General features: G+C 40.2%; 2 protein-coding genes and 1 non-coding gene across 4 annotated transcripts in view; all 3 read left to right on the forward strand.

Annotated features, from left to right (window-relative positions):
* The window catches only part of DDX47 (DEAD-box helicase 47), a 30,007-nt gene extending 6,007 nt beyond the window's left edge, over positions 1–24,000 (forward strand). Inside the window, exons 3-12 of one of the 2 annotated variants that reach the window (XM_007515773.3) lie at positions 3,191–3,379; positions 4,066–4,137; positions 5,033–5,151; positions 7,179–7,250; positions 8,149–8,265; positions 8,823–8,969; positions 9,683–9,820; positions 19,004–19,074; positions 20,070–20,199; positions 21,184–24,000. In XM_007515773.3, coding sequence (XP_007515835.1) covers positions 3,191–3,379; positions 4,066–4,137; positions 5,033–5,151; positions 7,179–7,250; positions 8,149–8,265; positions 8,823–8,969; positions 9,683–9,820; positions 19,004–19,074; positions 20,070–20,199; positions 21,184–21,315 — 1,187 coding nt within the window. In that variant the 3' untranslated portion in view covers positions 21,316–24,000. The remainder of the gene's footprint in view (positions 1–3,190; positions 3,380–4,065; positions 4,138–5,032; positions 5,152–7,178; positions 7,251–8,148; positions 8,266–8,822; positions 8,970–9,682; positions 9,821–19,003; positions 19,075–20,069; positions 20,200–21,183) is intronic. The other variant, XM_060194407.1, reaches the window with a different exon arrangement.
* On the forward strand, positions 7,328–7,462 carry LOC132539680 (small nucleolar RNA SNORA14). Its single transcript, XR_009551009.1, has one exon. It is a non-coding gene; the product is annotated as a small nucleolar RNA SNORA14 (small nucleolar RNA).
* Positions 24,001–24,826: 826 nt separating the features above from the next.
* Positions 24,827–26,257, forward strand: part of GPRC5A (G protein-coupled receptor class C group 5 member A) — a 76,635-nt gene continuing 75,204 nt past the window's right edge. The window contains exon 1 of the mRNA XM_060194412.1: positions 24,827–24,911. The gene's annotated coding sequence lies outside the window, so the exon portion shown is untranslated. The remainder of the gene's footprint in view (positions 24,912–26,257) is intronic.

Consider the following 26,257-nt stretch of genomic DNA (forward strand, 5'->3'; position numbering starts at 1 on the left):
ACTGTTGTTTGGCCTGTCATATTGTTTTACCTATGATAGCAAATCCTAGCTGAGGTGATTTAAGTTATATTCTAAAAGATTAATATTAAAATTTCAAATCTATTTGATAGTGATTATTCTCCTTTGTAAAAAAAAAAATGTTGAGAGAGGGGAGGAAGTGAGAGACCAGAACACTGCATAACTTATGTCAAGGTTTCACTATATCAGTCAGATTTTTCCTCTCCCTCCCTCTCCAATAAAGGAAGGAGAGCTAGAAATTTGTGTATCAGTCATTTTCATTTTTTTTTAATACAGCAAGGAAAATGAACCCAGCACCACACATTTTTCACTTTTTATTTTTGGATAGAGGAAAGAGAGACACAGAGAGAGGTGCTGACTGATTGACTTCAATATCATTTATCCACATCATCCATGGAGCTTCCTTGTGGTGCCAAGGATTGAACCCTGGGCCTCCGGGAAGGTGATCATTCTACTGGGTCCTTATATATATATATTTTTTTTAGATTTAATTATTTAATGAGACAGACACTAGAGCATATGTATTGCTGGGGGTGAAATCCAGGGCCATGTACATACTGGCCCTGCACTCTGCCTCTTGAGCCACTTCCTCTGCCTCTTGAGCCACTTCCTTGGCTATACAAAAAAACAAAACAAAAAACCGCCTCATAGACTCAGAGAGGCAGAAAGTAGAGAGAGTGAAAGAGACCACAGCACCTAAACTTCCTTCAGTGCAGTGGGGGCTGGGTCTGAACCTGTATCTAAAAATGGTAGTCAACTGTACTTTTTTACTTCTGAAACTTGTGCCTTGTTTCAGTTTAGTCCACCATCATAAGTCTCTAGGTATCTTAGTGGAACTCTTTTATTTAGTTATTTAGGATGAAGACAGAAATTGAGATGTAAGGGCAGAGATAGAGAAGGAGGGAGACACCTGCAGCACTGATTCACCATTTGTGAAGCTTCTACCCTGCCTGCAAGGAACCATGGGCTTGACCCCAGGACCTTGACCATTATAACATGTGCTTACTCATGGGCGCCACCCTCTGGCCCCATTAGTGGAAATCTTAAAATGTTCTCCATTCTCGTCTCTTAGGTTACTAGATTCTTAGGAACAGATTTCATGTCCCAGTTGTCCCAGGGAAATGGAATTTAGTGTAGGGATAATCTCTAGTGAGGAGACCTCCATAGGTGCATAATCAGGGAAGAATGTGGGCTATAACACTGGAGGTTCTAACTCCATGAGCAGCATTCCTTCTGGGTGCTATTCTAGTCCTTAGCTACTTTGTGGGCTGCAGCTAGCCTGGAGATGGCAGTCTTGGCCTGGGAATTAATTTACCAGGGTTGCCAGTTATCAGATAATAGCCAGTGATAACATACGTTGGGGACCATTGTTGATTTACTGAGGCATTCCTTCCTCAGAAGGAGCAGTGGAAAGGGCATGCACGGTTAGGCTCCTGACCTCTTGACGTTGTCAGGTCTAGAGTTTTATCTTCCTAAAGAATGATGTAGAGCATGATGATCCCAACACAGTCCTTGGCTTCTTCCTCCTTTCAGGTTTCTTTTTGGTCATCACTGACTGTACTGCTCCAGACTCACTTTTTCAGATCTGTCTATCTCTCTCTTTCTCTCTCTCTAAAAATATATATATATATCGCTCTCTCTCATATATATATATGAACTTCCTCCAGTGAGGTGGGAGCTGGGCCCAAGCCCCAGTTGTATATATGACAAAGCAAGCACACTGTCCAGGTGAGCTATTTGGCAGCTTTACTCCCTCAGAGAAACAGATAAAAATTTCTTAGCGTGGCTTGAGTTTCCGACTTCTCCCGTATTAAGATTTTTGCATCCCGTTCACTTTGTTCCTTTTCCCTCCTTCCCTCTCTTTTCTTTTCTTTTCTCTTTCTTTCTTTCTTTCTTTCTTTCTTTCTTTCTTTCTTTCTTTCTTTCTAGGACAGAGAAAAGGAGAGAGGCGGGGAAGACAGGAGAAAAGATAGACAACTTTTATCACCGCTTGTGAAGTGACTGCCCTGCAGGTGGGGCACTTTGTTCTTTTAGTCCCCCTGCATACAGTTTCAAGCCTCCAGTTTCTTCCCTTAGTGAGGATGCCCTGCCTTTTCCAACTTTATGTCCTGGCTTAACTTACCCATTGCCTCTGTAGACTCTCCCCTCACTCCATTCTTTGCGTTCTTACTGTGTTTTGTAAGAACATATGCTAAACCTACATATCATTATAATATATTTGTATATCTCACTTCTGGAATTTTTTTTTCCTTCCACCAGGGGACTTTGTGTCTACACAGTTCTACCACTGCTGGTGGACACTTCCCACCTCTCCCTTCCCCTAGGCAGTGGGTAGGAGACAGTAGGAAAGACACATTGTACTCCTCCACCATTTCTAGACTTTCCTTTGCGGGTGCTTCCAAGTGGTATCAGGACTCCCAACTTGGGTACTTGCACATGGTAAAGTGCTTTCTGCCAGATGATCTGTCTCCTGATTCCTCAACACTGAGTTTTGACCTTACCCAGCACAGAGATTAGGTTTTCTGTTTATTTTATTTATTTATTTATTTATTTAATTTATTTATTCCCTTTTGTTGCCCTTGTTGTTTTATTGTTGTAGTTATTATTGTTGTTATCGTTGTTGGATAGGACAGAGAGAAATGGAGAGAGGAGGGGAAGACAGAGAGGAGGAGAGAAAGATAGACACCTGCAGACCTGCTTCACCGCCTGTGAAGCGACTCCCCTGCAGGTGGGGAGCCGGGGTTCGAACTGGGATCCTTATGCTGGTCCTTGTGCTTTGCGCCACCTGTGCTTAACCCGCTGCGCTACAGCCCGACTCCCAGGTTTTCTGTTTATTAAACCTCCTAGTTTTGTTTTGTTTCCTCCTCCTCCCCACCCTTCCCTCTCCTCCTCCTGTACTTCCTCTTCTCTTCTTCCTCCTTTTCTTTCTTTTCTTTCCTACCTACCTACCTACCTACCAGAGCACTGCTTAGCTCTAGTTTATGGTGGTGCTGGGGATTGAACCTGAGCCTTTAGAGCCTCAGGCATGAGAGTCTCTTTGCATAACCATTATGCTATCTACCCTGTCCTACTCCTAGTTTTGTATGTATTCTGTGCCTAGTATTTTGTCCATATCAAAAACATGGTAGAAACACAAAGAGAATTTGTAATAAATGCTTTCCTTTTCTTCTAGGCCGTGATATTATTGGACTGGCAGAAACTGGCTCTGGAAAAACAGGGGCCTTTGCTTTGCCCATTCTGAATGCTCTGCTGGATACACCACAGCGTTTGTTTGCTTTAGTTCTCACACCCACCCGAGAGTTGGCCTTTCAGATCTCAGAGCAGTTTGAAGCTCTGGGATCTTCTATTGGAGTGCAGTGTGGTAAGTGAGAGGAAAGTTTTAGAGTTTCTGTACAATTTGAAGTTCTTTGACCTAAAGGACTAGTTTTACATTTTATCTTTGGGAAAAATTCATTCTTATAAGTGAAGAAAAACTTAATCTAGCACTGGGACCTGGGCAGTGGTGTACTGGGTTAAGTGCACATAGTACCAAGTGCAAGGACACACATAAGGATTCTGGTTTGAGCCCCTGGCGGGGGAAGGGGGTGGGTGGTGGTTGGTTGCTTTGTAAGTCATGTAGCAGGTCTGCAGACATTTTATCTTTCTCTCCTCTCCCCTCTCAAAAAAAAAAAAGAAAAGAAAATATAGGGAGTCGGGTGGTAGCGCAGCGGGTTAAGTGCATGTGGCGCAAAGCGCAAGGACCGGAAAGGATGCCGGTTTGAGCCCCCGGCTCCCCACCTGCAGGGGAGTCGCTTCACAGGCGGTGAAGCAGGTCTGCAGGTGTCTTTCTCTCCCCCTCTCTGCCTTCCCCTCCTCTCCATTTCTCTCTGTCCTATCCAACAATGACGACATCAGTAACAACAATAGCTACAACAATAAAAAAAAAGGGCAACAAAAGGGAAAATAAATATAAAAAAGTTAAAAAAAAAGAAAATGTAGCACTGATTTAGATACTTAGAACCATGAAAAAATTAGTGCTTTTTTTTTTTTTAAATTTTATTTCTGTAGCTGTGATTGTAGGTGGAATTGATTCAATGTCCCAATCTCTGGCACTGGCAAAGAAACCACATATAGTAATAGGTAAGTGATTGACAAAAGGTAAAATATGCTGACATTCATATTCATATACCCAGACGTGTATGATAATTGTTTGTTGTTTTTCTTTTTATGAGGTGTCAGGGCTGGAACTCAGGGCCTCACATATGTAAGACCTTGCTTCTACTGTTGAGCCATTTCCCCAGCCCTGATTTTGTATTTTAGCTTATAAAATGTAATTGGGGTATAGGGAGTCAAAAATCGAATCACCCAAGACAGTTACTTCTCCTAACTTTCTCACTCTTTTCCTCTCATATAAATTTTTACATGTATATAACATACGAAAGTACAAAGCAAGATTGTTCATCTGGGTGTTTTCATGATGAGATAATTTAAATAATGAAGTATTTCTAAGAGGCACGTGTTCTGATGCTGCACCATCTCTCAGACCCACTCTGTTTAATTTTTTAATTTCTGAAAAACTTTTGTTTTTATTTTATTTTTTTTAATTTCTTTATTGGGGGATATAGTTGATAGTAAAATATAATAGTTCATACATATGTAACATTTCTCAGTTTTCCACATAACAATTCAACCCTCACTAGGTCCTCCTCTGTCATCATATTCCAGGACCTTAACCCTTCTCCTACCCCAGAGTCTTTTACTTTGGCACAATACACCAACTCCGGCCCAAGTTCTGTTTTCTTTCTTTCTTTTTTTTACCAGAGGACTGCTTAAGCTATAGTTTATGGTGGTGTGGAGGATTGAGCCTGGGACTTGAGAGCCTCAAGCATGAGAGTCTATCTTTGCATAATCATTATGCTGTCTCCTTCCCAAGTTCTGCTTTGTGTTTACTTTTTGAAATTTAGGGAGGACTTTGTACATTTCTTTTTGTCCTGATTCTGAAACATTGTCCTTTCTACTAAACCTTTCCTGGTAGCAACTCCTGGCCGACTGATTGACCACCTGGAAAATACAAAAGGTTTCAACTTAAGAGCTCTCAAGTACTTGGTCATGGATGAAGCAGACCGAATATTAAACATGGATTTTGAGACAGAGGTGAGCTCTTAATTTTCATCTTCTTCCTAGAGCCCCAGATTTAGTTCACTGCACATCTTTATGTGGAGCACTGTATCACTCAGTTTAAAACATTACTGTGGCCTTTTCATTCTTAGTGTCTTCACATTGTCAGCCTCCGTATTCTCTTACCTTTCAAATACAGTCTGCATTTGAATTCAGAGTTGAGCAGTGCCAAAACTACTGCTTTTTTCCCATTCCACTTACTTATTGTAGCTCTACACATACTTTCATTTTATTATTGCAAAGGGGGGAAAATGCCACCAACTCCATCACAGCAACTAGTAAAATTTATCCCCTAAATAGCTCAGTACAAAACAGTTCTGTTTCAGAATTGAGAGAGAGAGAGAGAGAGAGAAAGGAAGAAAAGGGGTTGGGAAGTAGCATAGTGGGGGTTAAGCTCACATGGTGCAGAGCGCAAGGGCCGGCATAAGGATCCTTGTTTGAGCCCCCGCTCCCCACCTGCAGGGGGCTCACTTCACAAGCAGTGAAGCAGGTCTGCAGGTGTCAAAAAAAAAAAAAAAAGACAGAAAGAAAGAACTTTTATATGAGTTTTTAAATCTTATTTTAAACCACAAGGGAAACAAATTCAATATTGGCTGTGTAGTCACAGTCTGAAGTGTTGTTGCACAGATAGGAAATCCAGGTCTATTCCACTTGTGGATTTGCCTGCTGTTAACTGGTGTTCATTCTGGCAGCCAGCTGTTTATCCAGCTCCTCTGCAGAGCATTTCATTTGATTTAGACCTCTTTTACATATTTTTGTAATTTCTTTCATGATTTCACTTATTTTTTTATAATTTTTTTTTTAGATTTGCTTTTTTCCCCCTTTTGTTGCCGTTGTTTTATTGTTGTAGTAGTTGTTGTTATTGATGTCATTGTTAGAAAGGATAAAGAAATGGAGAGAGGAAGGGAAGACAAGAGATGGGGGGACCTGTACACCTGCTTCACTGCCTATGAAATGAATCCCCTGTAGGTGGGGAGCTGGGGGCTTAAACTGGGATTGTTACGCTGGTCTTTGAACTTTGGGCCACGTGCACTTAACCCGCTGAGCTACTGCCCAACTCCCCAAAATCTTTTTTTTTAATTGCCACCAATTTACTTCTTAGCTCTGATCTACTAATTTAAGATTTGCTTTTCTCTGGTGCTATCTTTTTTTTTGTAGAGTGTGAAATTTTCTTATTTATTTATTTTTGTCTCCTGGATTATTTCTGGGGCTCAGTGCCTGCACCACGAATTCGCTGCTCCTGGCGGCTATTTTTTCCCCCTTTTAAAAAAATTATTTATTTATTTATTCCCTTTTGTTATCCTTTGTTGTTTTTTAATTGTAGTTATTGTTGTTATTGATGTTGTCATTGTTGGATTGGACAGAGAGAAATGGAGAGAGGAGGGGAAGACAAGAGGGGGAGAGAAAGATAGATACTTACAGACTTGCTTCACTACTTGTGAAGCGACTCCCCTGCAGGTGGGGAGCCAGGAGCTCAAACCGGGATCCTTAAGCCGATTCTTGCACTTTGCGCCACGTCTGCTTAACCTGCTATGCTACTGCCTGACTCCCTATTTTTTCCCTTTTGTTGCCCTTGTTGTTTTATTGTTGTTGTGGTTATTATTGTTATTGATGTCATTGTTGTTGGATAGGACAAAGAGAAATCAGGAGAGATGGGAAAGACAAGGGGGGGGAGAGAAAGATAGACTCCTACAGACCTGCTTCACTGCTTGTGAGATAACCCCTTGCAGGTGGCGGCCGGAGGCTCGAACCAGGATCCTTACGCCCATCCTTGCACTTCACTCCTTGTGTGCTTAACCTGTTGAGTTTCCACCTGAAACAAGATGGTGTTATCATTTATTAAAAATAACATCTGATTATAAATATTCAACAAATTTTAGCTGAATTTTTTTGAGTCCTCAAGTCTCCAGTGATGATTCAATTTGCTATTCTCCTTCACAAATAAGATTTGCAGGTCTCTGCTTCTAACATTATATTGATCTCTTTTCCTCTTTGTGATTTAGGTTGACAAGATCCTCAAGGTGATTCCCCGAGATCGGAAAACATTTCTCTTTTCTGCTACCATGACCAAGAAGGTGAGATTTTCTTGGATATCTCTCAATATTTTCTAACAAGGGTCAATAAATAAAAGCAGTAATAGTACTGATGATTAGTGCATTCTTCATTTCTCTTGGTAGCTATACTCTAAATGCTTCCAAGATATGAATGAATGCTATAGAAACTGTAGGGACATCCAAAGGGCTGTGATTCTCCTATGTCTCAGTCTTATTTCATACCTGCAACATGTTTTAAGAAAGATTAGCAAGAAGGAAATCCTATCACCAAAGTCATTGGAATCTTTGAATTTTAGAAGCACTTTCATTTGTAACAGAAGACCAAATTTGATGCTTAAGAAATAATTTTATCTTTTTTTAAAATATTTATTTCCTTTTGTTGTCCTTGTTGTTGTATTGTTGTAGTTATTATAGATGTCGTCGTTGTTGGATAGGACAGAGAGAAATGGAGAGAGGAGGGGAAGACAGAGAGGGGGAGAGAAATATAGACACCTGCAGACCTGCTTCACCGCTTGTGAGGCGTCTCCCCTGCAGGTGGGGAGCTGGGGGCTCGAACCCAGATCCTTACACGGGTCCTTATGCTTAGTGCCATGTGCGCTTAACCCGCTGACTACCGCCTGACTCCCGAAGTAGTTTTATCTTTTATCTAAATTGCTCAGTCAAATACAGCATTTGAGGTTAAAATTGATTATAGTAGTTATTAAAGTTTTCAAAAAAAATGATCATTATAACAATAGGCAAAGGTAAATAGTATAATGGTTATGCAAAGAGACTCTCATGCCTGAGGCTCCAAAGTCCCAGGTTCAATCCCCATTCACCACCATAAGCCAGAGCTGAGCAGTGCTCTGGTTAAAAAAAAAAAAAAAAAAAAAAGACATTTAGGAATCAGTGTACTTAAGTCAAGATTTTCTCTCTTCAGGTGCAAAAACTTCAGCGGGCAGCTCTGAAGAATCCTGTGAAATGTGCTGTTTCCTCTAAGTATCAGACTGTTGAGAAATTACAGCAATATTATCTTTTTATTCCCTCTAAATTCAAGGTAAAGTGTTTACTTTGATCATTTTTGCCTCTCCCTCTCCTTTTTCACTAAAGCATTTGAAAATATGTCAACTCTTGATTAGCTAAGAGCTGTGTTCAGATTGAAATCCTTTCTGCTTGCTTTAGAGTACATGTTGTGCTTCTGTTTTATCATGGGTAAAGTCAAACATTCCAGAAATTCACAACATATTAAGCCATAATAAATGAAGTCATGATATCATTCCTTCCCAATATGCTTATCCTTGAGGTAGTTTTTTTTTTTTTTTTTGGTAGGCAGGGAACCTAGTTTTGTGTTTTGATTCCCCCCAACCCCCCAACCTCCACCCCCGGTTTTCAGAGGACAGCTCTTGTGTGTGGCTTTGGGCAGTGTGTGGAATGAATGCATAGCCCACAAAGATGATTATACTGGTGAAGGTGTGCAAAGCTGGTAGTTGGGGTGTCTGGATAAGTGAGACACAGCTGTAGGCTTAGTCTTTTACTCAACTTATATGCCCAGAACTGAGCTTTTTCCTCTGGGTCAATTATGTATCAATATATTGTCTTGGGTTTGTGACTTAGGATACCTACCTGGTTTATATTCTGAATGAATTGGCTGGAAACTCCTTTATGATATTCTGCAGCACCTGTAACAATACTCAGAGAACTGCTTTGCTGCTCAGAAATCTTGGATTTACTGCCATCCCTCTCCATGGACAGATGAGTCAGGTAAAGGTTCTTTGTTATCATTAATTCTGGACAGATGGTATGAGGAAAAACTACCTAGGCCATACAGTGGTGCACCTGGTTGAGTGCACATGTTATAATGTCCCAAGGACCTCAGTTCAAGCCCTCAGTCTCCACCTGCAGGAGGAAGCTTCATGAACAATGGAGCAATGCTGCAGATATCTTTCTGCCTCTTTTCCTCTTTATCTCCCCCTTCCCTTTCAATTTCTCTGTCTTTATCCAGTAGATAAAAAGAAAGATAAATTTTAGAGCAGTGGGCCCTCCATTGACAGCATATGACTTTATTGTCTGTTTTGATAGTGGTTCTGATTTTATTGCTTTGAAGTGCTGCTCGATGCTTCCTCCTCTCAGGATAACAAGAGACTTGGAGTTTACAGGTTTAGGCAGTTGCCTGCTATGGAAGTTGCTAAGTTGATTTTTTTTCAGCCTATGTGGTACTACTAATGATACTCTGGTTCCCAATGACATTTCATAAATTACTTTATAGTTATTTTTCTGTCATTTAAAATGGCTCCTTTCTACCTGGTCTTTACTATTATTTTTGCTGATTTCACATTTCATTTTGGACTGTAAAGCCCAGTCTGGACTAAGAGGCCTTTTTCAAATGTCTCCTTTGGTTCTTGTGTTTAATGTGTCTACATTGCATGGCTTAGATTCCAAGGTAAAAATTCTTTTTGTTTTTCTTTTTATCATAGAGCAAGCGCCTAGGATCCCTTAATAAGTTTAAAGCAAAGGCTCGTTCTATTCTTCTAGCAACTGACGTGGCCAGTCGGGGTTTGGACATACCTCATGTGGACGTAGTTGTTAACTTTGACATTCCTACCCACTCCAAGGTAAGCTCTGTTGCTGGCCTGACTTTCCAGGACCACATTATTTCTTTTTTTTTTTTTTTTATTAAAGAAAGGATTAATTAACAAAACCATAGGGTAGGAGGGGTACAACTCCACACAATTCCCACCGCCCAATCTCCATATCCCACCCCCTCCCCCAATAGCTTTCCCATTCTCTATCCCTCTGGGAGCATGGACCCAGGGTCATTAAGGGTTGCAGAAGGTAGAAGGTCTGGCTTCTGTAATTGCTTCCTCGCTGAACATGGGCGTTGACTGGTCGGTCCATACTCCCAGTCTGCCTCTCTCTTTCCCTAGTAGGATGGGTCTCTGGGGAAGCTGAGCTCCAGGACACATTGGTGGTGTCTTCAATCCAGGGAAGTCTGGCCGGCATCCTGATGACACCTGGAACCTGGTGACTGAAAAGAGAGTTAACATACAAAGCCAAACAAATTGTTGAGCAATCATGGACCCAAAGCTTGGAAAAGTGGAGAGGAAGTATTAGGGAGGTACTCACTGCAAACTCTAGTATACTTCTGCTTTCTTACTTTGGTGCCATACTCCAAACTCAGTCAATTTCTGCTTTGCGTTTCTACTTCTTTTTTTTTTTTTTTACATGCATAACATTCCCCAGATTCCCATTTAGCAATACAACCCCCACTATTTCATTCATCATTTTTCATGGACCTGTATTCTCCCCATCCACCCACCCACCCCAGAGTCTTTTACTTTGGTGTAATACTCCAATTCCATTTCAGGTTCGACTTGTGTTTTCTTTTCTAATCTTGTTTTTCAACTTCGGCCTGAGAGTGAGATCATCCCATATTCATCCTTCTGTTTCTGACTTATTTCACTCAACATGATTTTTTTAAGGTCCATCCAAGATCGGCTGAAAACGGTGAAGTCACCATTTTTTACAGCTGAGTAGTATTCCATTGTGTATATATACCACAACTTGCTCAGCCACTCATCTGTTGTTGGACACCTGGGTTGCTTCCAGGTTTTGGCTATTACAAATTGTGCTGCCAAGAACATATGTGTACACAGATCTTTTTGGATGGATGTGTTGGGTTCCTTAGGATATATCCCCAGGAGGGGAATTGCAGGGTCATAGGGTAGGTCCATTTCTAGCCTTCTAAGAGTTCTCCAGACTGTTCTCCACAGAGGTTGGACCAATTGACATTCCCACCAGCAGTGCAGGAGGGTTCCTTTGACCCCACACCCTCTCCAGCATTTGCTGCTGTTACCTTTTCTGATGTGTGACATTCTCACAGGAGTGAAGTGATATCTCATTGTTGTCTTGATTTGCATTTCTCTGACAATCAGAGACTTGGAGCATTTTTTCATGTGTTTCTCGGCCTTTTGGATCTCTTCTGTGGTGAATATTCTGTCCAATTCCTCCCCCCATTTTTGGATGGGGTTATTTGTTGTCTTGTTGTTGAGTCTGGTAAGCTCTTTATATATGTTGGTTATTAAATTCTTATCTGATGTATGGCATGTAAAGATCTTCTCCCATTCTGTGAGGGGTCTCTTGATTTGGGTAGTGGTTTCTTTTGCTGTGAAGAAGCTTTTTAATTTGATGTAGTCCCATAGGTTTATACTTGCCTTAGTCTTCCTTGTAATTGGATTCGTTTCATTGAAAATGTCTTTAAAATTTATGCGGAAAAAAGTTCTTCCAATATTTTCCTCTAAGTATCTGATAGTTTCTGGTCTAACATCCAAGTCCTTGATCCACTTGGAATTTACTTTTGTATTTGGTGAAATACAGTGATTCAGCTTCATTCTTCTGCATGTTTCAACCCATTGTTTCCAACACCATTTGTTGAAGAGACTCTGCTTTCCCCATTGAATAGTCTGGGCCCCTTTGTCAAAGATTAGATGTCCATACCTGTGGGGCCTCATTTCTGGGCTCTCAATTCTATTCCACTGGTCAGTTTGTCTGTTCATGTTCCAGTACTAAGCAGTTTTGATGACAGTGGCCCTATAATATAGTTTGAGATCTGGCAGTGTGATGCCTCCGGTTCTGTTCTTTTTTCTCAAGATTGTTTTGGCAATTCTAGGTCTTTTCTGGTTCCAGATAAACATTTGTAGCATTTGTTCTATTCTCCTAAAAAATGTGCTTGGGATCTTGATGGGGATAGCATTAAATTTGTAGATGGCTCTGGGTAATATATTCATTTTGATGATATTAATTCTTCCAACCCATGAGCATGGAATATCTTTCCACTTCTTTGTGTCTTTTTCAACTTCTTTGAGTAGTGACTCATAATTTTCAGTATACAAGTCTTTCACTTCTTTGGTTAGGTTTATTCCTAGATATTTTATTGTTTTTGTTGCTATAGAAAAAGGAACTGATTTCTGGATTTCAATTTCTTCTAACTTAGTGTTTGCATAGAGGAATGCCACTGACTTTTGAATGTTAATTTTATAGCCTGACACATTACTGTATTGCCTGATGATTTCCAAAAGCTTCTTGCTAGATTCCTTAGGTTTTTCCATGTATACTATCATGTCATCTGCAAATAAGGAGAGTTTGACTTCTTCTCTTCCAATCTGTATTCCTTTAATTCCTTGCTCCTGCCTGATTGCTATGGCAAGAACTTCCAACACTATGTTGAATAGTAATGGTGATAGTGGGCAGCCCTGTCTAGTACCTGATCTGAGGGGAAATGCTTCCAGTTTTTCACCATTGAGTATGATGTTGGCTGTAGGTTTGCTATATATAGACTCCACTATCTTCAGGAATTTTCCATCTATTCCTATTTTTTGTAGTGTTTTGATCATAAAGGGATGTTGTATTTTGTCAAAGGCTTTCTCTGCATCTATTGATATGACCATGTGGTTTTTGGTCTTGCTTTTGTTGATGTGGTGGATCACATTGATTGATTTACGTATATTAAACCAACCTTGCATGCCTGGGATAAACCCCACTTGGTCATGATGAACAATTTCTTTGATATACTGCTGTATCCGGTTGGCTAGAATTTTGTTCAATATTTTCACATCTATGTTCATCAGAGATATTGGTCTGTAGTTTTCTTTTTTGGTTGTGTCCCTGTCTGCTTTTGGTATCAGCGTGATGTTGGCTTCATAGAAGCTGGAAGGGAGTATTCCAATGTCTTCAATCTTCTGGAAGTCTTTTAAAAGTAGAGGTATTAGTTCTTCTTTGAAAGTTTTGTAGAATTCATTTGTAAAACCATCTGGTCCAGGACTTTTATTTTTGGGAAGATTTTTGATAACTGTTTCAATTTCATTAGCTGTGATGGGCCTGTTCATGTTATCCACTTCCTCTTTACTTAGTTTTGGAAGTTGGTAGGTATCTAGGAAATCATTCATTTCTTCCAGGTTCTCTAACTTGGTGGTTCATAGAAGCCTCCCATGATATGTTGAATTTCTGCAGTGTCTGTTGTGATATCTCCTCTTTCATTTACTATCCGATTTATTTGGGTCTTCTCCCTTTTTTGTTTTGTGAGTCTGGCTAAAGGTTTGTCCATTTTGTTTACTCTTTCGAAAAACCAACATTTACTTTCATTGATCTTTTGTATGGTTTTCCTATTCTCAATGTTATTTATTTCTGCCCTAACTTTAGTAATTTCTGTCCTTCTGGTTGCTTTAGGGTTCCTTTGTTGTTCTTCTTCTAGGTCTTTAAGATGTGCAATCAGGCTGTTTATTTGTGCCTTTTCTTGTTTCCTAATGTGTGCTTGTATAGCTATGAACTTCCCTCTTAGGGCTGCTTTAGCTGTGTCCCAAATATTTTGATAGCTTGTGTCTTCATTTTCATTGAACTCTCGAAACATTTTGATTTCTTCCTTGATTTCCTCTTTGACCCAGAAGTTGTTAAGAAGTGTACTGTTGAGCTTCCACATTTTGGCACTGTTACTAATCTTTTGTTGATTGTTAAGTGTTAGTTTAATTCCACTGTGGTCTGAGAAGATGCTTGGGATGATTTCAGTGCTCTTGAATAGGCTGATGCTGTCTTTGTGGCCTAACATATGGTCTATCCTTGAGAATGACCCATGTGGATTTGAGTAAAATGTGTATTCCAGTTTCTTGGGATGAATGACTCTGAAAATGTCCAATAGTTCTAGGTTATCTATCTCTTCATTTAGCTCCCTTATGTCTTTACTGATTTTCTTCCTGGATGATCTGTCAAGTTGAGAGAGTGGGGTGTTGAAGTCCCCTGCTATGATTGTGTTACTGTTAATACATTGCTGTAGCTCTTTCAGTAGAAGTTTGATGTATTTAGATGGTTTCTCATTGGGTGCATAGATATTAATAATTGTTAAATCCTCTTGATTGACTGATCCTCTGAGCATTAAGTAGTGTCCATTCCTATCTTTTTTAATCTTATCTATTTTAAAGTCTATCATGTCAGATATGAGAATAGCTGTTCCTGCCCTTTTTTGTGGGCCATTGGCTTGAATGATAGTTTTCCATCCTTTCACTTTAAGTCTGTGTTTGTCTTGTTGCGTTAGGTGAGTTTCCTGTAGACAACATATTGTTGGGTTGTGTTTTCTGATCCATCTTCCTACTCTGTGTCTTTTAATAGGTGAATTCAGGCCATTCACATTTATTGATATCAAAGATTGAAGATATTTTAACGCCATTCTTGTAGAGTTTTAGAGTGTTTTGATATATGTTCTATTTGTGGTGGTCTGGTTGTTTATAGGAAACCTTTCAGAACTTCTTTCAAGGCAGGCTTGGTGATGGTTGCTTCCTTCAACTGTTGCTTGTCTGAGAAGGTTTTGATGCTTCCATCTAGTCTGAATGACAATCTAGCGGGATATAGTATTCTTGGCTGAAAGCCTTTCTCATTGAGCACTTGATAGATATCTTGCCATTCTCTTCTGGCCCGTAGTGTTTGTATGGAGAAGTCTGCTGCTAATCTTATGGGTTTTCCTTTGTAGGTGAGTCTTTGTTTTTCTCTTGCAGCCTTGAGGATCCTTTCTTTATCCTTATTCCTTTCCAATCTAAGTATGACATGTCTTGGTGTCTTTAGGTCTGGGTTAATTCTGTTTGGGACCCTCTGGGCTTCTTGAATCTTTATGTCTTTGGTGTTGTCTAGACTAGAGAAATTTTCAGCTATTATGGCCTGGAGAACGCTTTCTTCCTCCCCTTCTCTTTCTTCCTCTGGTAAGCCAATAATGCGTATATTGTTTCTTTTGAAGTCATCCCATAGGACTCTGTTGTTGTTTTCAGCATCTCTTAATCTCTTTTTGAGATCTCTTACTTCTTTTTTAGTTGTCTCTAATTCATCCTCAATCTTGCTAATTCTGTCTTCAGCCTCATTGATTCTATTCTCTCTGCCCTCTACTGCTTTCTGGAGTTCATCTATTTTGTTGCCCTGCTCTGATACTGTTTTAGCTTGTTCCGCTAGTTGCCTTCTTAGCTCAGCAATTTCAGCTTTCAGCTCTCTAATAACCATGAGATAATTAGAATTTTCTTCCATATTCTCATTTGTTGTTCCTGCAGTTCTGATTACAATTTTTTCAAATTCTTTACTCACTCCTGTTATTATTTCCTTAGCTAATGTTTGGATGTTGAACTCGTTGTTTTGTGCTTAACCCTCTGGAGGACTTTTAGCTGGACTCTTGTTCTGGTTCGAGTCTCCATTATTTTTTCTTGTTGTTTTAACCATTTTATATAAGTTAACAGTTTTTTCAATCCCTGAGTTGGAGTTCAGTGGTGTAAAAGCCTTTTTTTTTTTCCCCTGTAGGCTATGGTAGCCTGAGGGCTTTTAAACTATCAATAGGCTTCTTGGCTTAATCAATGACTCCTGACCAAGAGATAAAGCAGGGTGTGGCAGAGATAATCCAGTGGTTATGCAAAGAGACTTTCACAGCCCTTCAGCTATGCCACGGAGGTATAGGTCTTCTCCTGAGTTTCCCGGTTAGATCTCTGTGCCCTGGTGTCCCTCCCTGTTGCTGCTCCAGATTCTGAGGGTAGTAGCAATGGAGACTCAGAGTTGTACTTGGTGAGTCTCTGGGGAGTCCTTTCCTCCCTTCAGCTGTCCCCTTGTTGGTGGAGCAGACTGGAGGTGGTGTCTCCACTGACAAACTGTCGAACTGTTAGCAGTCACTTAATCTCTTCTTAGGCCCCTCTCTCCTCTCTGTCACCAGCCACGCGTGTTTGTACTCACGGGTGATTTACTGGGTTTCTGTGGTCATTCTAGTCCTGTCTTGTTTCGGTCCGGGTGGTCTCCTTTGGTATTCCTAGTTGATTCGGGAGAGGAGAGGACCACATTATTTCTTAATGTAATGTTTTCTCTACTTCTTTCAGTTTAACACTTTTTTTTTTTAAAAGAGGCTATATATATATATATATATTTAGCCTTTTGTTGCCCTTGTTGTTTTATCATTGTTTTGTTTTATTGTTGTTTGATTGTTGTTATTGATGTCGTTGTTGTTGGGTAGGACAGAGAGAAATGGAGAGAGAAGGGGAAAACAGACAGAGGGAGAGAAAGATAGACACCTGTAGTCCTGTTTCGCCGCCTGTGAAGTGACTCCCCTGCAGGTGGGGAGCCGGGGCCTTGAACCGGGATCCTTCTGCTAATCCTTGCGCTGTGTGCCATGTGCACTTAACCAGCTGAGCTACTGCCCGACTCCCAGTTTAACTCTCCCCCCCCCCATCCTTGATTTGCTTTTTATTGGGGATTGACCCTTCGTCCTCTCACATGCAAGTAATGCAATTTTGCCCTGAGCCACATTTCTGGTCCCAGGTTAAATACCAAAAACTTGAAAAAAAAACTCCTGATGTATTTATTCTCATTGTCTTGCACATAACTGTGAATGTGACTTTGATAAATATGAACTATGGTGGCCAAGGAGAGACATGAAATTCTCAGTCAAGAGGGGCAAGTGTAGCATATACTGATCTTTTTTTTTTTTTTTTTTTGCCTTCAGGGTTACCATGGGGGCTCGGTGCCTGCACTATGAATCCACTGCTCCTGTGGCCATTTTTTAAATTTTTTTGAATAGGACAGAGAAAAATTGAAAGGGGGAGGGAAATATAGGGAGAGATATAAACCCCTGCAGACCTGCTTCACTACTTGTGAAGTAAGACCAGTCCCTCCCCCCCCCCATATAGGGACTCAAAACAGGATCCTTGCACAGGTCCTTGAGCTTCGTAACTAATTTTTGCTGAGGCTTGTTGTTGGCACTGTGAGTTCACTGCTCCTGACATCCATCCCCTCTCAGCAACCCTGTTTTTTTTTTGTTTTGTTTTTCTATTAGATAGGACAGAGAGAAATTGAGAGAGGACAGGGAGTTAAAGGGAAGAGAAAGACACCTGACCTGCTTCACCACTCATGAAGTGGACTCCCTGCAGATGAGGAGCAGGGGCTCGACCCTGGGTCCTTGCACTTGGTAATATGTGCGCTTACCCTGGTGTGCCACCATATGACCCCTATTAGTCTGTTTCTTTAGAAATGACAAGTTGTGGGGGATAGGCGGTGGCTCACCCGGTTAAGTGCACACATTGCAGTGCTCAAGGAAGGACCCGGGTTCAAGTTCCTGGTTCCCACCTGCCAGGGGAAAGTTTCAACAGTGGTGAAGCAGGGCTGCAAGTATCTCTCTGTCTCACTCCTCCTTCCCGCTCGATTTCTTTCTGTCTCTATCCAGTAATACAAATAAGTAAATATATTTTTTAAAAAAGAAACGACCAGTTGTGGTTCTTAATATATCTTAGGGTTTTTTTTTTTTTTTGTTTTTGTTTTTTTTGCCGTGGTCAGTGAATTCTTGGCTTTGTACTTAACTACTATAGACACTGGCTATTTTATTTGATTTTCTCAGTAACTCTTGAGTTTGGGTATGTCTATCTCTCTTGTTTTCTCTTTCCTTCTTTTTTTTTTCTTTCCTAACATGGGGAGATTAATGGCTTACAGACAGTAAGTACAGTTGTTGGTACATGTGTAAAATCTCAGTTTTCTCCAAAACACTCTCATCTCTAGCCTAGGTCCTCCTACACTATCTTGCACCTGAAATCCCCCTCCCTCCACCAGAGTCCTTTATTACTCTGGTGCAATATATCAAGCCCAGTCCATGTTCTGCTTTGTGTTTGCCTTTTTGTTCTTCTCAACTTTTGTCCATGAGTGAGATGATCCCATATTTATCCTTCTCTTTCTGTCTTATCTCAACTTAACATGATTTCTTCAAGCTCCATCCAAGATGAGATGAAAAAGGTGAATTCATCATTCTTAATAGCTAAGTAGCATTCCATTTTGTGTGTGTGTGTGTGTGTGTGTGTGTGTGTGTGTGTGTATATCACAACTTTCTCAGCCACTCATCTGTAGTTGGATACCTAAGTTACTTCCAGGTTTTGGTTATTACAAACTACTGCTATGAACATAGATAGATATACACAAATCTACTTGGATGAGTGTGTTGGGATCTTTAGGATCTATCCCCAGGAGAGGAATTGCAGGATCATAGGGTAGGTCCACTTCTAGCCTTCTGAGAGTTCTGAGACTGCTCTCCACATGGGTTGGACCAATTGACATTCCCACCAATGGTGCAGGAGGGTTCCTTTGTCCCCACAACCTTTCCAGCATTTGTTGTTGCTGTTTTTTTGTTTTGTTTTGTTTTTATGTATGCCATTCTCACAGGACTGAAGTGATATCTCATTATTGTCTTTATTTGCATTTCTCTGACCATCACTTGGAGCTTTTTTTTTTTTTCTCTTATCTGTTTGCTTTAGTGAATATTCTGTTCATATCCTCTCCCCACTTTTAGATGGGGTCATTTTAGTTTGGTTTTTTGTTGTTGTTGTTGCTGAGTTGGGCATGTATTTCTATCTCTGTTTTATAGATAAAGTGCAAGGTTAGATGGTTCTATGACTTGGCAGATAAAAGGTGGTAAAACCAGAACTGTCATCTGCAAGTCATAGAATCTCCTCAGTCTGCCTCTTGATGTTGTGGTATTTTCCTCTACTTTGTGTTATCGCTAACCATGCAGATATGCTTTATTTACTTGTCTTTCATCAAAGGGAAAGAAAAAAAAGAAAAACGGTATACATTTTGGGCTGGAGAACTCTAAAAAGATGAAGTATAATTATCTCAACAAATTGTTCAATCTATTTTTAGCTTCTAATAAATCCATTTTCTTTCTGATGTATACATGAGTTATATAGTAGGACTTAGTTTTAATCTATTAAACTCAAATTTATTTACCCTTTCTGGTTTGTTTGTTTCAGGATTACATCCATCGAGTGGGGAGAACAGCCAGAGCAGGGCGCTCTGGAAAGGCTATTACCTTTGTCACTCAGTAAGTAAATCAGGTTTTTGGTCAGAGTAGTATGAAGAAAAGAGCAGAACCTGAGGCCAGACTGACTTGGAACCTGATGCAGCTATTTACTATAACAGTCACTTAACCTCCTTTGCCCATTCTCATCATCTGTAAAATGAAAATAGCACCAGCCTAACAGGGTTTTAATGAAGACTGTATATATATCCATCCTCATTCTAATATTTGACACATAGAAACTTATGAACACCTGATGCCAGTTATTTCTTAGAGCCTAAGCAGCGACTTTCCTTCAACCCAAAGTATTAGAATAACTTTCTGATTTTTTAAACTTTTTTTTTTATGATTCATTTATTTATTAGAGAAAAAAAAAGCTAAAGCATTGTTGGTGCTGGGGATCGAACCAAGAACTTCAGGCATGCAAGTTTCTACCAGTTGAATCATTTATCCAGACACATAGTCCCCTCCCCCTTTTATTTTCTTAGTGTGGCTCTGGGGTAAAACTGGTGACTTCACACATGCATGGTGTGTGCTTTGCTGATGAACCACCTCCCTGATTTTTTAAAAAATATATTTTATTAATGTATTTATTTTGGATAGAGATAGAATTTGAGGGGGAGGGAAAGCTAGTGAGAGAGAGATGCCTGCAATCTGCATTCTTGCTTCACTGCTTGTGAAACTTTCCCCCTGCAGGTGGGGACCAGGGCCTTAAACCCAGGTACTTGTCCATGACAAATGACCTTTACAAGGTGCACCACTACCTGGTGCCACACTGCCACCCTCCTGCCCCCATTTTGTTTTTAAAGGAGGAAGACTTCTGTGAGTGAAAAAGATCATGGGCAATTTTCTAACAGGCTGTGCAGAGATATTTAGTATTCTTAAAAGACTGTTAGAGGCAATATTTTTTGTTTTGTTTTTTAAAATACAGTGTGCCACCTGTTACATTATATAGTTCTGGAATGGGGAGACATTTACACTGTCAGCCAATCAAAACCATGCTGACTTTCCTCCCATAGATATGATGTGGAGCTTTTCCAGCGCATAGAACACTTAATTGGGAAGAAGCTGCCCGTCTTTCCAACACAGGATGATGAGGTTATGATGCTGACAGAACGTGTGACGGAAGCCCAGCGATTTGCGAGAATGGTATGCAGCTTGTTTTCTCACTAACTTGTATGCAAGCTACATGCTAGGCACTTTGTTGTGCTAAAACTTAGCCAACTGCAGGAACTGGATGTTGGTTTAATCCAAATTTTAATATAGACACATTAAGCCATAGAGACAGGCCATACAACTAAGTGGTTGAGTCAGAGTTTGGACTGTGCCTAACTATAGAAACCACCTTCTGAACCACTGTTCTGGTTTCTCATGTGGCAAGAAAAGCTTTGGACTTGAGAAGACCCAGATGTAAACAGTGAGGATGAACAATGATGTGTCCTCTCAGAACCAGCATCTCACTTGTGATTTATGAGTTATATTTGAGTACCTTAGAGGGATTTGGAGCAGATTAAGTTAGTATAAATTGCATACATGATAATAGTAAGACCATTAGTGGAAGTGCTCCCTGGAGTCAGACTGAGGAATGGAGACACTTGGTCTAGGGGATGCTTTCTGGGATCAGAGGTGTAGACTTTTTCCCCCCATGGATATCTTAGTTTGGTATTTTTGCTATTGCTGATATGAACATGTACATTGAGGAAAATCAGAAAATGCAGGTGATGAATAGTGATCACTGTAAGATGAATAGTGCATGGAACTTCTGTCCCCACCAAGTTAAAATTTGAACTACAAGATGTTAAATTTCCCTCCTAGAAAAACTTGCATTTTCTACTCTAGGCAACAACATAAGTGAATGTCTTCAAACTTTGAAAAATATGTATTATTACCATTCTATTAAATCTTTGTAGGTCTGCCATGTGGATGTACTGTAGTAGCTTATTGTTTTAGTTTTCTTGTCTTTGATTACTGACAAGATTGACTTTTTGTATTTTGGAAATTTTGTCTTACTTATTTGCTAATGTGAGGTCTTAGGAGTTGCTGGCTATTTCATTTTAAGGAGGGGAGACCAGGATACTTTATTCCCAGTAATGGTAATTCGTTTTCAATCCTATCCTGTTTGATTTCTTACAGGAGCTAAGGGAACATGGAGAGAAGAAGAAACGATCTCGGGAGGACACTGGGGACAATGATGACACAGAGGGTGCTATTGGTGTCAGGAACAAGGTGGCTGGAGGAAAAATGAAGAAACGAAAAGGCCGTTGATCTTGATCTCTGCCTTCTGGTCTGTGAAAAGGATTGAATAAGAGGATGAAATCTCCAACATTAGTTCCTGAGACTGAATTATCTGTCGGAATTATATCTAGACTCTGCTCCAGCTAATTCAGTGCTCACCCCCTTTTCCATGTATTGGAGCACCATCACTGCAGACTTTTTTTCTTTTTTTTCTTTTTTCTTTCACAGTGCTGATGTCAAGACTATCTCTGCTTTCCAACTTTGGTGCTCTTGTCACTTCACACAGACCTTTGGCTTTTTTTCAACTGCAAGTCAAAGGCAGGCTGAAATTACTTGACCTGTAATTACAAAGAATGGAAGCTTCTGCCTATAAAATAATTGATGCTTAAGCACCCTCAACTTGTGTTTCATCAGGCCTAATGTGAGATAACAAATTTGAATTTATATTTTTTTTAAAGATTTATGCCCCTTGAGGACTGTTATAGATTAAAGGACTTTATAAATTTGAGTAAGAGCTTGATAATAGGTCAGAAACTGATTGATGCTAGTAACTTACATGACAGATTTCTTTGGTTGTCTCAATTTAACATAAACATTTACGACTAAAAAAATCAACAAAGGGACAAGATGATGGTTGCTTTTGAAAGGAAAGTCCTTAAAGGGAGCTTGCATTTTTTTCTTGAGAATGGAGCAGAGTCCTTAACACTGCAGTCTTTTAGATCCCTGTATAGACTAACTTCCCTGACTTCATGGATTAAGGGGCTGAGGAATGGGGTGATGTGGGGTAGGAAAACTGGTTCTCTTCTTCCCAGGTAGTCACAAAATCAGGAAGCATCTGAATTGCAGGCTAGTTTTAAGACTTCATTTCACCTACTTGTCATTAGTTTCCACCTTCATCCTTTTGTCCCCATCTACTGCGTGATTCAGTTTAGAAGACGTAAAGCTATGTTGACAGATCCTGGGAAGGAAGTAAACCTGAGCACTTTAGCGACTGGGTGGGGCAAGACAGAGTAGGTGGAAAGGAGAAATAACTTTGAGTTTCTCAGTCATCTATGTTGTGAAGGCTTTTACATAGATGATGCCTACATACTTTTAATGTAGCATTTTTATTAGAAGTGTGTGTCTGGAGTGATAGAACCATCATGATGATTTCAGTAGCTTAAGAATGACAGATACGATATTAATATGTTGATATATTAAAAATATAACTATATATATATATATAATTAATGAGAGAGCGTAAACCAGAGCATCATTCTTGCATATGCAATGCTGGGGATCAAATTCAGACCCCACGCCTATAAACCAAGTACTTTACCTGCTGTACCACCTTAGCTGTGAGAATGAGAAAATGAGGTGGGCTTTTTTTCTTTTTTTCTTTTCTTTTTTTTTTTTTAAGATTCATTTATCTTAATGAGAGAGACCAGAGCATTACTCTGGCACGTACAGCGCCAGGGATTAAAATCAGGACTTCATACATGCAAGTCCTGTACTCTGCCATGGAGCCACATTCAAAGTTGCTCAAATGAGTTTTGGTTGGAGAGAATCTTTCCATATAGAAGTATCCTTTGCTTTCAAAGTTATGCCAAAAGGTGAAAAATGAACTTAGCATATTTCTTTTACAGCAGTTATTCTAGAAGCTATGGCATCTTGAGCAGCAAGAATGGCTCCGCTAATCCCATCCTAGGAACTGCTTGCTTTATATAGGCTATGTATGTACCATTCCTGCCTTTGTTCTATACACCTTTTTGGGGAGGGGACTAGAAACACCAAAAGATGTTTCTATTCAAATTAATGGATTTGCTTCTTTGCCTATACCATTTGAATTTATGGAAAGTTTCACAGAAACTCTTGGTTTCAGGGAAGCTTATAATCTTAAATTTTAAAGAATGCATTTTTTTAAGAATCCAAGAGTCAAGGGAGATGCAAAAAAATAGATGTCAGTAAAATTCTATGGTAGTCAGGTGTCAGTTATTGACTGCAGGAAGATTTTTTTAATCTTAGTTTTTTGGCACTAAAGTCATTGGTGGGCCTCAGTGGCACTACTGTGGCATAAGTCCAATGCTGGCAGCCATTTTCCCCCTTTTTACTGCTTCTGAAGCTTTTTCCCTGCAGGTGGGGACTGGTGATTTGAACCCAGGTTGCAGTAACTCGTGTGCTCCCTGGCACCAAAGATCTTAGAAAAAAATGTTTGGAGTTCTTCCTGCCACCAATATATTCTAACACCTGGCCTACTTTATTGTTTAGCTTGTTTTAAACTTCACTTCTACTCATGATTTGAGATAAGCAGAGTACTCAGAAGGCAATGAGGTAAAGGAAAGGAGAGGCAAATAGTTGGGGGGGGCTGGCTGGGGCACACACCTGGTTAAATGCTCACACTACTGTGCACAAAGAGCCAGGTTCAAGCTTCTAGTCCCCACCTGCAGGGGGAAAGCTTCATGAGTGGTAAAGCAGGATTGCAGGTGTTTCTGTCTCTTTTTTTTTTTTTTTAAAGATTTTATTCATGAGAAATGACAGGAGAGAAAGAACCAGACATCATTCTAGTACATGTGCTGCTGAGTATTAAGATCAGGACTTCATGCTTGAGAGTCCAATGACTTATCCACTGTGCCACCTCCTGGACCATGTTTCTCTGTCTTTTTCCCTATCTCTTCCTCTTCTCTCAGTTTCTCTGTCTCTATCCAATATTGAGTAAATAAAAATATTTTTAAAATAGTTGAGGGAGTCAGGCTGTAGCGCAGCAGGTTAAGCGCAGGTGGCGCAAAGCACAAGAATCGGCATAAGGATCCAGGTTCGAACCCCGGCTCCCCACCTGCAGGGGAGTCGCTTCACAGGCGGTGAAGCAGGTCTGCAGGTGTCTATCTTTCTCTCCCCCTCTCTGTCTTCCCCTCCTCTCTCCATTTCTCTCTGTCCTATCTAACAACGACAACAACAATAATAACTACAACAATAAAACAAGGGCAACAAAAGGGAATAAATAAATAAATATTTTTTAAAAAATAGTTGAGTAGAGCCATACTGTGATCATTTGATGTGAGTTGTGCCTCCTAACTCTCCATAGAATAATAACTAGTCTCTTTGTCCCTGAGCTTCTGAGTTGAAAGTAAAGAAAGGGTTGCTGTTTCAACTCTATGGAGGATTTCAGAAGCAAATGAAAATTAAATTAGCCATGGGTGATGGGGAGACTATCTTAAAGGTAGCTGAACATTCTGATGTTAAAATATCACCACTGGTGGGTTTAGATAACATAATGGTTATGCAAAGAGACTTTCATGTCTGTGGCTTCAAAGTCCTACCTTCAGTCCCCATACTACCATAAGCCAGAGCTGATCAGTGCTCTGGTTAAGGAAAAAAAAAAAAAAAAGCCAGGTTCCTTTATGTGTTCTGGGAGGTGGCTCAGTGAACTCTCAAGTTCAATCCTTCACGGCGCACATAACAGTGAGGCTCTGTTTTTCTTTCTCCTATGTTTCTCACAAATAACAAATTTCTTTGTAAAAATATCACTACTGCATGGAGAGATAAAGGAACTTTATTTTATTTCAGCATTGGTGTTGAGAGTTGCCAGGAGAAAAGTCGAGCCAATACAGAGAGGACTCAGAATTAGCTGACTCCCCCACCATGCAAGGGTAGGTTCAACTACTTTGAAACAAGTCAACTATGCAATGTAAAGGAAAAGAAATCACATATTGTTAACAAATGGAAGATTAGACTTGCTTCTCAGAAAGCCACTGGGTCACTGGGGTAGAAGAGGTCCAGCCACACAGCCATCTGGTGGACATAAAGTGTCTTATCAAGTGGCTATTCATCTGGAAGGGGTCTGGTCACATGAAATGAGTCAGTGGAACCTGGTGGTCTGTCTTTTGCAAAAACTTCTGAGCAGAACTGAAACCTAAAGACTTTCACCTTAACCAAAACACCTTAAAGAGTTTTGTCTCTTAATTTGCTTTTCCCTACACCTAGAAAGGTAAGGTGTTAAGCGACATATCTTGAGCCCAGATTTACATTATTTTGCCAGGTTGTTGTTAGGCATTACTATCTGTGCTTGCAGACAAGTGCTTTGAGTCCATCTTGCTCTCCATTACTTATGTGCTTTTTAAAATCAACTCATTCCCCTCTGCCTTGTGTCTCCTGAGAAAGTTGAACGAGAAGTTTGACACAGACCTTCAGGAAAAGGTAAAACTAGGAACCCGTCATGCAGACCTCTGGGGAAAAAAAAGGCATTATCTTGTCCATGTGAGGAGAGGAGGTGGGAAATAGAAGGTTCATGTAAAAACTTTCATAGCCGTGGTCCGGGAGGTGGCACAGTGGTAAAGTTTTGGACTCTTAAGCATGAGGTCCCGAGTTCGAGCCCCAGCAGCACATGTGCCAGAGTGATATCTGGTCCTTTCTCCTATGTTTCTCATAAATAAATAAAATCTTATTTTAAAAAAACAAAACTTTCATAGTCAAAGGGCAAGAATATACTTCTATGATTGACTCAAAACTTGCAAATTGTGTCCAGTTTTACCCCATACCAAATAGGGATCTCTAGCCTATGATCTGAGGACCATTGGGGTATAAATATATTTCTGGGGAACCTAAATATGATATAAAGTGACCTTAAAGTGTAGATGTTGGGAGTCGGGCAGTGGCACAGCGGGTTAAGCGCAGGTGGCATGAAGCGCAAGGACTGGCGTAAGGATCCCGGTTTGAGCCCCTGGCTCCCCACCTTTGTGTGGAGGGTCACTTCACAGGTGGTGAAGCAGGTCTGCAGGTGTCTATCTCTCCCCTTCTGTCTTCACCTCCTCCATTTCTCTCTGTCCTATCCAATAACAATGACAGCAATAACAACAATAATGATAAAAAAACAAGGGCAACAAAAGGGAAAAAATAAAATAAAATAAAGTGTAGCTGTTGTCTCTAGAGCATATACACAATTATGCTTCACTAGAATGGGAAGATAGGACACTAAGGGAAGGAATGTGAATGACGT

The sequence above is a fragment of the Erinaceus europaeus genome, chromosome 7 (genome assembly GCF_950295315.1).
Source record: "Erinaceus europaeus chromosome 7, mEriEur2.1, whole genome shotgun sequence".
Taxonomy (NCBI): Eukaryota; Metazoa; Chordata; class Mammalia; order Eulipotyphla; family Erinaceidae; genus Erinaceus; species Erinaceus europaeus.